The sequence below is a fragment of the Piliocolobus tephrosceles genome, chromosome 9 (genome assembly GCF_002776525.5).
Source record: "Piliocolobus tephrosceles isolate RC106 chromosome 9, ASM277652v3, whole genome shotgun sequence".
Lineage (NCBI taxonomy): Eukaryota > Metazoa > Chordata > Mammalia > Primates > Cercopithecidae > Piliocolobus > Piliocolobus tephrosceles.
Genome location: NC_045442.1, coordinates 75,516,411 through 75,530,125, shown reverse-complemented (window position 1 = coordinate 75,530,125; position 13,715 = coordinate 75,516,411). Strand labels below are relative to the sequence as shown.

Below are 13,715 nucleotides of genomic sequence, written 5' to 3'. Positions count from 1 at the left end.
AAAAAAAAAAAAAAAAAAAAAAAAAAAAAAAAAAAGGATCCAAAGAGACAGTGCCTAGGGAAAATACCCTGAGCACTGAAGTGTCGTTTATGACAATCCTCACTACTCCCCCAGCAAGCCCCTTCAAGGTGCTGGCTCTACTGACCTCTAAGGGACAGCCAGACTCAGGTCTCTGCAGCTGTGGCCAGGCTGCAGGAGTGGGGGCCATTCCACCAGGCGCATGCCTTACATTGGGGGCAGGGAGCAGAGGCCCAGGAGAGTGGGCACTGTCTACACAGCCTCCCCTGCTATGGCTTCCTGTCTGTCCAGCCAGATCCCATGGTGCCCTCCCTCCTCCAGGAAGCCCTCCATGATCCCTCCATCCTGCCCCTAAAAGATGCTCCCTTCAGAGCTCCTGCCCCCATGCAAATCATAGCCCGTCACTCTCCTGTTGACAACCCTTCAAGGGCTCCCCACTGCCCTTCCAATAATGCTCAGACTCTTCTCACTTGGCCTGTGGGCCCTGCGTTAGCTGCTTTCTGCCTCCTTCCTCTGCTTCATCTCACACCCTTCTCCCTTCCCTGGGCTCCAGCCACCTGAACCTTCTTTCTGTTCATGAACAGAGCAAGCCTCAGGGCCTTTGCATCAGCAGTTCCCTCTGCCTGGAGCACCCTGCTTTCTCATCCTCCCAAGGAGGTCACCTCCTCAGGAGACATTTCCTGCCCTGTGCCCTTGCCCCCTCTCCCGGAGCTCTGGCATGTGTTCCTGTTTGTTCCTTTGTGGATTCAATGTCAGGCTCCCCCTGGCAGGCCAGCCCCTTGACCATGGTCCCTCTGGGGCCCAGCACAGAGCCTGGCCCCCAACAAGAGCCCAGTGAATGATCATGAATGAATGCGTGGACAAGAGGGCCAAGGCAGAGCCAGTTCTTGGTCCATCCAGGCCGGCAACGGCCACTCTCTGATTCAGTCTCTAGCCCCTACATCCTAGATAGACAGGGTCAGGCTCGGGGCAGTGTGCTGGAGACTGTGGCAGCCTGGCTGGCCACACATCATGCAAGGTCCCCACCTCCTCCATCCTCTGCTGGGGTGGAAGTGAGGGGGCCTCTGGCAACATCTGTCCCTGCCCACAGGGCTTAGCCTGGAACCAGATCCCCACAAAGAAGATTAGAGGGCTGTGGGGAGGGAGAAGGGAGCCCATGGGCTGAAGGATGAGGAAGACTGGGCAGTGCAGGTGGCTGCTCGATTTGGACCGGTGGCCTGAGGGAGCCAGATGGTGCTGACTTCTGACAAGCAGAGGAGCCCCAGGAGGGTCCTGGCTGCGTCCCTGTCTGGCATCCCTAATGGCCAAGGGCATCCCCTCTGGAGACAGGCAGGGCCTCGGCTGGAATCCCAGGCCCACCTCTGAGGCTCTGCACCCTTGGGAAGTCAGTTACAAGTCTCAGTTTCCTCCTCTGTAAAATGGGGAGTGTTGCAGGCCAGGCTCACTGAGGGGATTTGGTGGGACGGCATATTCTGTGGGCCGGCTCCCCACAGGGCACAGAACAGATGCTTTGTCATGATAGCCCTGTTGCCGCTACTTCTTCCTCTCCAGGCCAAGGCCATGTGGGCCTTTTGTCTCCTCCCAGCTTTTCAGGAAGCCTGGTGCCCGTGGGCCACGCCCACTGTTCCCGCCTGGCCAGACATCCTCCTGGTCCCTCCTCTCCCAGCCTCAGGCTAGGCGGGCTCCCCTGCCATCTGTTTACCCACATTCCTTTCAAAGCGGACTCAGGGCCTTCTGAGCAGCTGCCCTCCCTGGTCATCACACTTATGGACACAGGCCACATGGCTGGGGACATTCCCAAGCTTTGAGTGACTTCCATGGGCCCTGTTAGATGGCAAGCTCCTTAGCCTGGCCGATCATACCACAAACTCTGGACCTGGCCCAGTTTGCAGCCTCGACCCTTCCAGTTCTCTGGCCTTTTGCAGATGCTGTTCCGTGTGCCTGAGCACTCCTGCTCCCCTCTGTTGCTTGGCAGACTCCGGCACATGAAGGGTGGCTCCTTTCCCTTCCCCAGTTTTCCACGCCCCGTCCCGCCACCCAGCCAGTTCAGGATTCCCTTCTCTGTGCTGCCTTCACTGTGGACATGATTTTCTCAGTCACTTCTTTATATATCTGCCTCCTCCACTACAGAGGAAACCAGGCTTGGTGAAGCCTTATTCATCTTCAGTTTCCCCAGACTTAGCAGAGGGATCATACATGATCAATGAGAGATCAATGCTTATTTGGCTAGATGGATGGATGTAAGAGGGGCTCAATCAATGCTTACCTGAATGGATGGATGAAGACAAAAGAAGCTCCACACATGTTTGCTAAGTGAATGAATGAATGAACGACTGGATAAAAAATGGCTGAAAACCCTTTGAGAGTCTCTCTACTGTGCTTATGATGGAACAGTGACCCACAAAGTGAGCCCTGAGTCTTTCTCATCAAGTGTGGAAACCCACACAATCCCTAGGGACTGTGCCTCCTCAATTCCAGGTCCCCTGGGGGGTGTGCACGCGGGGGACACACCCAATAGGGCCATCCCCCAGCACCAGTGTCTTCCCAGTGACCCAACTCTCACTAGTGTCACCTCCCAATATCTGACAACCTGACACCTGGACAGGCACACTAGCCCTCAGCTGACGTTCCTGGGCAGGAATGCAGGTGTACAGGGTGCAGACTCACCGTCAAACAGCCCATCAGGCTCTGCTCAAAGGGCCGCTGGAAGGCCCGTGGGTCTCCACACCAGTCCAGCAGCTCCGTGGCAGCATTGTGGAAGTTGGCAGGATTCTGTAAGTGCTGTGGGAAAGGAAAATGAGGTGGCTGAGGCTCCAGGAATGAGGGTAGCATGGACAGCGTGTGGGCGTCTGGAGTGGGAAGACCCCAGCCTCACTGGGGAGGAGGTTCACGGAAAGGGGTAAAGAGGTAGTTGGGATCAGTGAGCTTTCTCATGCTCGATTTCAACCGCTGTGCTCGGCATGCCTGCCACCCCCACCTCCACCTTCACCCCCCCACCTCCACCTCCACCCCCACCCCCACCTCCACCCTGGTGGATTAGTAGCCCCATTGCAAAGACAGGAAAACTAAGGTCTAGAGAAGGCTGATGACTAATAGCAGAGTGCTTTCTGGATGCTGGTGGGGGTAGCGGAAGGTGATCCCTGCAGGGTTCTGGGAGTTCTCCCTCCCTGATCCAGGACAGGCTGGCCCTGGAGATTCCTTCCTGACCACAACCCACCGCCCAGCCCCCAGCACCAAAGCCCAGGTCTGGGCTCCCACCAGCTCAGGCTTTGGAGCCAGCTCTGTCGTAGCCACATAAGGTGAGGGCTTGGGGGAGGCCACAGCCAGCTGGGAGGGTGGAGGAAGCACACGTGCCTGGACTGTCCTCACACTAGGGGCTGCTGTGTGTCTTACTGGGCCCTGCCTGGATCTGCTCAGAGGCTGCTGGCATAGACGGGGAAGTCAGCCTGAGCTCAAATCCCTGCCAGGCAGAGAGTCTGAGTCGATGGAGACTGAATTCTGGTGCCAGGGTGCCGGGCCTCCTGGTTCTGCTTCAGGCCCAGGCTGCAGGGCTGCTGGGGTGGGTGAGGTGCAAAGCAAAGAGGGTGGTTCCCCTTCACTCTTATCCATCTCCCCAGGCCCTCTGAGTTGGGTACTGAGTCCAGGAGACAAAAGATGTGGCTAGGGGAAGGAGCAGATTAGGGGCAAAGGTGAGATTCTGGGATGGGGCTCTGGCCCAATTTGGCTGTGACTGACTGTCCTCCTGAAGGACCCCTGGAGGTGTCCACAGCGCAGGAGTGTTAACCACTACAGAGATGATGGCACCTCCTGAGGTCCCATTGCCTTGGTGCTGGGAGAGACAGCAGAACAGGAGCCACCCAGGGCGGTCCCTCCATTTGACCTGCAGCATGAGCCTGCCCCAGAGCCAGGGCGGGGAGGGGCTTAGGAGTCGCAGGGCCCAGAATTGGCAGGGGAGCTATGGGAGTCCACACTCTGCCTTCACCCGCTTCCAACCACTGACCTAGGATGGTTCCCCTCAGCTCTCTGAGCCTCAATAGCCCTGTCTGTAAAATGGGGATATGACAGAACATGACTTGGTGGTGGGAAGTTTTATTTCTTTCGCTTAAGGTTCCATGACTGTTGCTACAATGTGGTTCATGCAAGGCAAGATATTTAAAAATGGGTGGAGGAAAGTGAAACGAAGAATGCCCTCCTTCCATGGAGGTAAAGGGAGAGAAAGCGATGTAGCAGAGAAAGAGGGCAGGCAAGCAGCAACAAAGCCCTCCGTCACGGGGCTGCAGTGAGGCTTAAACAAGATGAGGCTTATATGGCCCCTGGCAAAGTGCCTGGAGCATGGGGTGCTCCCATGTGGGGCTGCCCTTGCCCCTGACTATCTCCCAAAGGCTCCCCTGGAAGCACAGCTGCATGTGGCCGCTCTCAGCCCTGGCTCCTTCTGCAAAGGCGGTGCTCCCTGCATTTGAATTGTGCGAGACGGGAGGAATTTCAAGATACAGAAACAAGCCCTCTGTGAGGGCAGCGGCAGGTCCTCACCTCTGCCTCCTGTGCCCTTTCTCTAAAGCATGCCCCTCAGAGGCCACAGGTGGTATCTGGGCTGCATGTGGAAGGTCATGCAAATCAGCTGATTCCTGCCCACCAGCCACCCCTGCTAACCGAATTGTTCCGTTTATTTCAGTGCTGTCACATCCAATTAGCAGGGTCAGGAGCCACTGCATGCTGCCTCAGAGCTGCCTGCCCCCAGCTGGTCACAGCACCCCACTTTGGGGCTCTGGGTGCAGGCGTGGCCTCTGAGGTCAGTCTCAGAAGCCCAGTCTAGTTCTGGCACCTGAATGCCCAGCCTTCAGAGCTTACCCCAGGCAGCTCATGTGGCCTGTAGGCTGTGGGTACATCTCACTGCTGAAGAAAACATCAGGAAATCCCCTTTGCTGGTGTTTTCTTTTTTTTTTTTTTTTTTGACAGGGTCTCATTCTGTCACCCAGGCTGGGTGCAGTGCAATCATAGCTCACTGCAGCTTCAATCTCCTGGGCTCAAGGGATCCTCCCACTTCAGCTTGCCAAGTAGCTTGGATTACTGGTGTGCACCACCATGCCTGGCTGCTTTTTGTTGTTGTTGATTTTTAATAGAGACGAGGTCTTGCTATGTTGCCCAGGCTGGTCTTAAACTCCTGAGCTCAAGCAGTCCTCCCACCACGGTCTCCCAAAGTGCTGGGAATACACTGCTGGCTCCTGTGCAGCTATTTGGCCTTGGCGAAGCCCCCTCCCCTCTCTGTGCCCTTGTCACCTATTTCAACCATGAGGTGACTGAAGTGCACAGAGAGACAAAGTGATCTAGTGAAACAAGCAGGACAGACACGGTCCAAACCCCGTCTGAGTCGCTGGGCCATGCAGCCCAGGAGATGGTGCTGCACCTCAGACCCCACATCTGTGAAGCGGGGCAGTGAGGGCATTCAGGGCTGCTGCAAAGTTGAGAAACGACGAGGAACTCATGACAGAGCAGGAGCCCAGGGGAAGACTGCTACTGCTATTGATGCCAGGGACCCTCTACCGTTCCCTGTTTCTCTTGCGAGCCTCTTGAGGGGAGAAACAGCCTCCTTCCTGTTCACCTCTGGAAGTCCAAAGGGCTGGGCCCCATGGGAAATGATTGGGGAGCAGTTAACTGTCCAAAGGATGGTGAGCCTGCTGTGTAGGCCAGCAAGGTGGCCACTGCAGAATGAGCCCCAGTGGGAGGTGGAGGGAAGGGCCAGGGCAGGGCAGGGGTGAGCTTGGCCAGCCGTTGATGGGCTGGGGATGGGAGCACACGTTTGAATCATAGGCAGAGGTCTCCCTAACTGTCACTGTTACTGGACACTAGTACTCTGTCCCCCATCAGAAAGCCTGCCCATCTCTATAATTCCTCATAAGAGTTGGGCTATATCCAAAGGCATTGAATCTGCTGGGGCAGGAACAGGGCACAGCAATGCCTTGAAATGATGAATTCATCTTATGACTCCATCTGTCCACCAGTCCATCTGTGAATCAAATGGTCCATCCATTCATCAATCTATGCATGTATCCATCCATCCATCCATCCATCCATCCATCCATCCATCCATCCTAAATGAATCAATTCATCCATCTGTCTGCTTGCCAACCCACCCATTCATCCATTCACCACTTTATCCACCACTCATCCATCCCTTCATTCATCTACCTATCTACCCATTCATCCAGAAGTTAATTTATCCAGCCACCCACCTATCTGTTTATTCATCCATTTACCCATTCATCATCTACACATGTCCACCCACCCACCCATCTAACTATCTGCCCATATGTCCATCCATCCATCCATCCATTCCCTTACGTATCCATCTATCAGTCCACCCCTCTCTTCAGCCCACTCAAAATATTTGGGCCCCACTCTGAGCTGGATGCTATGCTAGATTCTGTGATTTTGAAATGAATATGGCACATCCTCTGCCCCCAAGGAGCTCAGCCTGGTGGGAGACCTGATGTATTCCTACAGGGCCCATAGCTCCAGAGCGACAGAGCAGGGTAGGTGAGATAGCTGGGTGCACAAGAAGTGTTCAAGCTCAGGGATGGGGTACAGATGCTCAGAAGGGCCCCTGGGGTTCAGGGCAGCTGCTGAGCAGGAATGAGCTGATTTGCAGGGCTCTCCACGTGGAGCTTAGATGTGCCAGTCATCTCTGAGAAGGGCATGTTGCAGAGAGGAAGCACTGGTCCTCCCAGTACCAAGAGGCTGAGAAGGGACAAAGGCAGCTGAGATAGAGGCTGTGAAGAGACATGGTCAGCAGGGTGCAGAGGGCGGGGGTTGGTGAATGTCAGCAAAGGCTACAACCAAGGTGAGGGCAGGAAGGGATGGCTGTGTGGAGAGGTGAGGGAACCACAGCCCCTACCGGCCCGAAGTCTGCACAGCCGACACATCCATCATCTCAGCTTGTGCAGACATGCTTGCCTTTCTCTTCTGATTAGGTTACAGGATGCCTGAGAATCAACAACCCCCAGCCAGCCGAGGCTGCCTTCTAGGGCAGCTGTGGAGCAGACAGATGTCAGCACTGAGCTGTGTCTGACCTGGGGTGTGGGAGGAGGGGCATGGAGCATGCAGGGAGCTCTGGATGGCCCAGGGGGCATCTGGGCAGGTTGCTCACACTCACAAACGCCACCACTGCCTGGCTGAAAGGCAAAGCTCTCTATGTGTGTGCATGCATGTGTGTGCCAGGGCAGGTGAGGGAAGGTGGTGTGGGCTCTGGCATGTGCTGGTTGAGTGTGCATTAATTATAATGCCCATTTTATAGATGAAGGGAGGTGAAGCAGCAACTTAAGGCTGCATAGTTTGTAAGTAACGCAATGGTGACTGAGCTGTGTGCCATGCTGTGAGGGGCTTCTGGTGGGCTCTGCCCAAGCTAGACCCAGGGTGGGCCAAGGAAGTCAGGTGCACCCTGACCCCTGGTGATATGGAGCTGGGTGCCGAGAGGAAAGAGGGTGAGAGCAGGTCTCGGCAGGAGTGATGTGCCTGCCTTGTGGAGGGTCTCATGCACAGGAGGCATGAGCGTCCCATTGGGGGGCAGGGCCACTGCCAGCTGAGCAAAGGGTGGGAGAAACGGGGTGAAAGGCAGAGCTAGGAGAGAGCCCCGCAGAACCCTAAGTGGGAGGAGGGAGGGTAGGGGAGGAGGGAGTCTCGGCATCTGGTTTCTATTCTGCCATGGTGAGCAGAGGCGTGTAACGGGCTTTTGGGAGAGCCATTCGGGTTGGGTTCAATCCATAACAAGTCTTCTTCAATTTCCTCCCCGCAGACCCCGCACAGACTTCAAGACTGCTCTGCTCGATGCTAATAAGAGGACACACACCCCTCGTTCTCGTGGAATAGCCTCAGTTCCACTGGGCAGGCACCTTGGGGAGGCTCCGTCTGGGCCCTGGCCCTCACGGAGGGAAGGTTGGCTGGCGAGGGGTCTGTGAGCTCCATCTGGCTGGAATCCAGGAGCCAGCAGCCCATGCTGGTCGCCTGAGCTTCTTGCTAAGCTGGCCTAGGCCAGGGGCCCGAGCCCCAGCACTCCCTTCCCTGTCACATATTGAGGACAATGGCCACCACTGCCATTAGCTGATCACCCACCACACACCAGGGCTGGGCTACGTGCCTCACCCGTAACATCCTCACATCATCCTACGAGGTGGGCCCCATTCGACACATGGGGAAACTGAGGCTCAGAGAAATGGAGGACTAGCTTGAGATCCCATCATGGGTCCATAGAGGAATGAGGACTCGGGTCCAAGGCATCTGATACCAAAGCCCGTGCCCCTCTTGCTGTACCTGGTCCTTCCTGGAGTGAATAACGTTCCTTGGTCTGCGCAGGGAAGCTACCAGCCTGGGCTGTGGGAGCTGGGCCCAGCGGTTGGGCACGTCACTCCTGGCCACCGCTTGGGGGCGTCCCTGTGAAAGATTCCCCACCTCCCCGCAGTCCAAATAGAGGAACTCCTGGGCAGCCTGCCTCTTGGGCTTGGTGTGAGCTTCAGCAGGGTGGGGACCATGGCACTCTCTGGAATGAGGTCTTCCCAGCACCAGAGGGGCTGAGTGGCCTCAGGCTACCCACTTCTCCTCTCTGTACTTGTTTCCTTTCCTGTAAAATGATACGATTTCCTAGGACCTCTTCTCTTGTGGCTTTTTTTTTTCTTTTTTAAAAAATAGAGATGGGGTCTCACCATGTTGCCCAGGCTGGTTTCAAACTCTTGGCTTCAAGTGATCCTCCTCCCTTAGCCTCCCAAAGTGCTGAGATTACAGGTATGAACCACTGGGCCCAGCCTATAATGGGTTCTAATTTTTAAATAAATTAGTAAATATTTTTAAATTTTCTCAGCTTTAATTTCTTTTCTTTTCTTTCTTTCCTCTTCCTTTTTTTTTCCCCCCCTGAGACAGGGTCTTGCTATGTTACCCAGGCTCAAACTCCTGGGCTCAAGCAATCTTCCTACCTTGGCCTCTCCAAGTCCTGGGATTACAGGCGTGAACTGCTACACCCAGCCTGTGACTTTTTTTTTTTTTTTTTTTTTTTTTTAAGAGAACAACTGGAGCAAAGGGGTAGGGAGCTTAGTTCTGGGGAGGGAGGTGGTGGGAGGGAGATGGAAGTGCCAGGTGCATCAGTGCACCCTTGCACATAAACAGAGCCCAGAGAGGTCACAACACTGGCCCAATGTCACATAGCTGGGAAGGGTGTTTAAAGGGACAGGGGAGCATTGGCACTGAAACCCAGGCAGGTGATTCCAGCATTAGGCTGGTCGGTGGCAGCATGCCAATAACGGCCTCAATAGGTAGGTGGTCAGGAGGCCCTGCCATCCGCTCCAGCCAGCACCTGCCAGATGCCCTGTTGCTGTAGCACAGGCCTGCTGCTCTGTCCACCCCATCTGTCCCACCCTCAGAGTGTGCCTTGCCCCACACCCACCTGCTTGATGCACTGCAGTCGGTCATTGGTCTGCTGGATGTGCCTGTCCATAGAATTCATTCTGGCCGTTTCGCTGGGTTCTACCCGAGAGCCATGAACGTTGTCCAGCCTGCGAAGAGAAAGGAGAGGGTGTTACTGGATCACACCAGGCCTGCCAACCTTGCACCAGCCTCCCAATTGCCCTCTGGCCACAACACTGGTAGGTTCCAGAGCCCTTTGCTGGGCCCTATGGGGCTGCACCTGGGGTACCTCACTGGGCTGAGGGCAGGAAAAGGTTCCAGGTGCTTTCCATGTGTGGCACATGTGAGCACTGGGCAGGCATGCCCACATTTCTTTTCTTTTCTTTTTTTTTGAGATGGAGTTTCGCTCTTGTCACCTAGGCTGGAGTGCAGTGGTGCGATCTCGGCTCATTGCAACCTCTGCCTCCCAGGCTCAAGCGATTATCCTGCCTCAGCCTCCGGAGTAGCTGGGATTACAGGTATCCGCCACACACCTGGCTAATTTTTGTATTTTTAGTAGAGATGGAGTTTCACCATGTTGGCCAGGCTGGTCTCGAACTCCTGACCTCAGGTGATCTGCCCACCTCAGCCTCCCAAAGTGCTGGGATTACAGGTGTGAGCCACCACTCCCAGCCAGGTGCACACATTTCTGTACGTGCATGTGTGTTTTGGGTGGTGGGAGGGGTGGCAATTCCCCTTGGATTCCTGGTTCAGGGCTTGGCCCATGTGTGTGTGTGTGTGTGTGTACGTGTGTGTGTTCATACATGTGCAGGGGGGACCTTCCCATATAATGACCTTCAGTGCACGTGTGCTCTGAGTGGAGATCTCAGGTGGCACCTGCCCTCCCCCAGTCCCTCAGGCTTTAGAGTTCTTCATAATTTACAAACCACTCACAACTGTTTTTTTCACTTTGCCCTCCTGGAAAAGGAGGGTAAGAATGAGCACCACAGCCATTTTCTAGAAAAAGAAACTGAGGCTGAGAGACAGAAAGAGAAAAGCCAGGGTGGCACAGCAAGTGGTGTCTGAGCCCACACCAGGAACCAGGGTTCCTGACTGCCAGCCCGCGGTTTCCATTGTGCAAGGCTGACAGTGCGGGTGCAGGGATGGCTTGGCACTAGGCTCACCCTTCCTGAAGTGTGGGAGAAGGGAGCGTCAGGGCCATTAGCATGAATGGGACTTCCCTCTGGATGACAGAGCTAAGTGGAGGAAGCTCCCTCCGCTTGAAATAGCCCCAGGAGTCCCCAGGCCGCTCCAGGGAGGCCACACAGCAATGGCAGAGATCTTGGTAGAGAGAGGAAAGACTGTACAGCCCTAGCCCACCCACTGTTCAGGGATCCAGGTTCTTGGGCCAAGGCAGAAGTCTGCCTGCTGTCAGCTCGGTTTGTCCTCCTGCCCCCAGGGGACAGTTCAGGCTGCAGACATCTGGGTCAGACCCAGGATGCTGGACACGAGGTCCGGGGCCCTAAGCCTTCTCTGCTACTCTGCCACACTCCTCACTAAAGACCCCTCATCTCTGGCCATGTCACCCAGGACTTTTCATGTGCTGGACACCTGCATTCTCTCCTTTCCTCTTCACATCCACTCTGTAAAGCTAGGATCATCTCCATTTTACAGATGAGGAAACTGAGGTCCCCAGATGTGCCAAATCCTCGCAGCTGGTGGAAGTGTAGGTGTGTCTGCCTGCCTGTCTGCTTTCTACACACACTCGTTGAGGGAACCAACACCTCTGCCTGGCCCCAGCCTTTGGAAGAAAGTCCTGTTCCTCCTCCAATTGCTTTAAAGGATGTGTAGCTCTTGCCGCAATTCTTATTGCTCCATGTGTGTCTGAAAAGGTAATTCATTTGCATGGTTCAAAAATCAGAAAGTCCACAAAGGTATCCAGTCCTGGGTCCAGGCCCCGTCCCCAGTCCCCTGGTGCCTTTTCTAGGAGAACCAGTGCCATCAGTCCCCCTTCTGGAGAGTCTCATCTATAAGCAAATATCTACATGCACTTTTTCTTGTGACATTTTTAAAAACAGAAAATAACATTGCACATTATTTGGATGTCGCTTTTTTCTTCCTCTTGATACATCTGAAAGTTTATTCCACATCAAGACATAAAGAACATCTTTTTTTTTTTTTTTTTTTAGACAGTTTCGCTTTGTTGCCCAGGCTAGAGGGCAGTGGCACAATCTTGGCTCACTGCAACCTCCGCCTCCCGGGTTCAAGCGAGTCTCCTGTTTCAGCCTCCCGAGTAGCTGGGACCACAGGCGCTGCCACTATGCCTGGCTAATTTTCTTTTCTTTTCTTTTTTTTTTTGAGACGGAGTCTCACACTTTCACCAGGCTGGAGTACGGTGGCGTGATCTCGGCTCACTGTAAGCTCCGCCTCCCAGGTTCATGCCATTCTCCTGCCTCAGCCTTCTGAGTAGCTGGGACTATAGGCGCCTGCCACCATGCCCGGCTAATTTTTTGTACTTTTAGTAGAGACGGGGTTTCACCATGTTAACCAGGATGGTCTCGATCTCCTGACCTGGTGATCTGCCCACCTCGGCCTCCCAAAGTGCTAGGATTCGTGTGCCGCCACACCTGGCTAAGTTTTTGTATTTTTAGTAGAGATGGGGTTTCATTGTGTTAGCCAGGATGGTCTCGATCTCCTTACCTCATGATTCGCCTGCGCTGGCCTCCCAAAGTGCTGGAATTACAGGTGCGAGCCACCGCGCCCGGCCACCTTTTCATTTTTTAATGGCTGCACAGTATTCCTAGGTATGATGAAGCATCAACCAACTAACATCGGTCCATTGACCCCCTGCCAGGTGCTGTTCTAAGGCTTGAGCCCCCAGACAAGGCCCCTCTGCTCAGGGGGCTCACACTCCAGCCTGAAACGAGGGACCCTGAACCTGTTTCCAAATTTTTCTTTTTCTTTCTTTTTGAGACTGAGTCTCACTCTGTCTCCCAGACTGGAGTGCAATGGCATGACCTTGGCTCACTGCAGCCTCTGCCTCCCGGGTTCAAGCAATTCTCCTGTCTCAGCTTCCCGAGTAGCTGGGATTACAGGTGCCTGCCACCACGCCCAGCTAACTTTTATATTTTTAATAGAGATGGGGTTTCACCATATGGGCCAGGCTGGTCTCAAACTCCCAACCTCAGGTGATCCGCCCACCTCGGCCTCCCAAGTGCTGGGATTACAGGCATGAGCTACCGTGCCTGGCTCCAAATTTTTATCTTTGCAGTGCTGCAGGAATAACTGTTCATACCGGCACATCACATGTGTGTGAATTAGTCTAGAGAACATACACTCAGAAGTGGACTTGCTGGGTCATCTGGGACTCTGTACTTTTGATAAGTGCTTTCTGGAGCTCTCCAGCAAGAAGGGGAAAGTGGGGGTTGTGCCCATACTTATTTCTTCCACCGTCACCCTGCCAACCATCCCTCCATTCATGCTGCCCGCCGCCCAATTTCTCCACCCATCATTTATCCATTGAAATACCTGCCTGGGGAAGGAGGAGGAGGGTGATGGAGCACCCAAAAAGAAAATTTTAAAAATAAATAACAATAATAAAAACAAATGCCTGCCTGTTCACCTGTCTACTCATCCATTCAAACATCTTTAGTCTCCACTTGCTCATTTGTACATGCTTACGCTCTCCCAAGAAATGTTCTTCTTTTTGTTTTGCTTTGTTTTGTTTTGAGACGAGTCTGTTGCCCAGGCTGGAGTGCAGTGGTGTGATCTTGGCTCATTGCAAGCTCCACCTCCCGGGTTCACACCGTTCTCTTGCCTCAGCCTCCCGAGTAGCTGGGACTACAGGCGCCTGCCACCACGTCCAGCTAATGTTTTGTATTTTTAGTAGAGACGGGGTTTCACTGTGTTAGCCAGGATGGTCTCGATCTCCTGACCTCATGATCTGCCCACCTCGGCCTCCCAAAGTGCTGGGATTACAGGCACGAGCCACTGCGCCCGGCTGAAATGCTTTTTAATAACGACACTGTGCAGGGTCCTAGGCTAGATGGATTGGGCGTGCAGAGATTAAAATGAAATAATTTTCTTGTGTTCAAGGAACTCTTGGTCCAAGCCCATATTTACCTATTAGATGACCATGTGCTGAGCTCCTACAAGTCAGGTACCGGTCCAGGCACAGCACAGGTAAGAGAATGTAGTTACATCCCCATTTTACAGATGAATAAACTGAGGCTTGGAGATTACAGCTTGTTGGGTAGGAGCCAGCTCTAGAATCCTGGCTTTCCCTTTACAATATTCACTCTTGAACAGGTCCTGGGGAGGGGGTAGGATAC

General features: G+C 54.1%; 1 protein-coding gene across 4 annotated transcripts in view; it reads right to left on the bottom strand.

Moving 5' to 3' along the window:
• Nucleotides 1–13,715, bottom strand: part of ZMIZ1 (zinc finger MIZ-type containing 1) — a 245,263-nt gene that overhangs the window by 101,557 nt on the left and 129,991 nt on the right. For all 4 annotated transcript variants that reach the window (XM_023204839.3, XM_023204838.3, XM_023204836.3 and 1 more), the window contains exons 5-6: nucleotides 9,446–9,554; nucleotides 2,686–2,799 (exon numbers count right to left, since the gene is read on the bottom strand). In XM_023204839.3, the coding sequence (XP_023060607.1) occupies nucleotides 2,686–2,799; nucleotides 9,446–9,505 (174 nt within the window). In that variant the 5' untranslated portion in view covers nucleotides 9,506–9,554. The remainder of the gene's footprint in view (nucleotides 1–2,685; nucleotides 2,800–9,445; nucleotides 9,555–13,715) is intronic.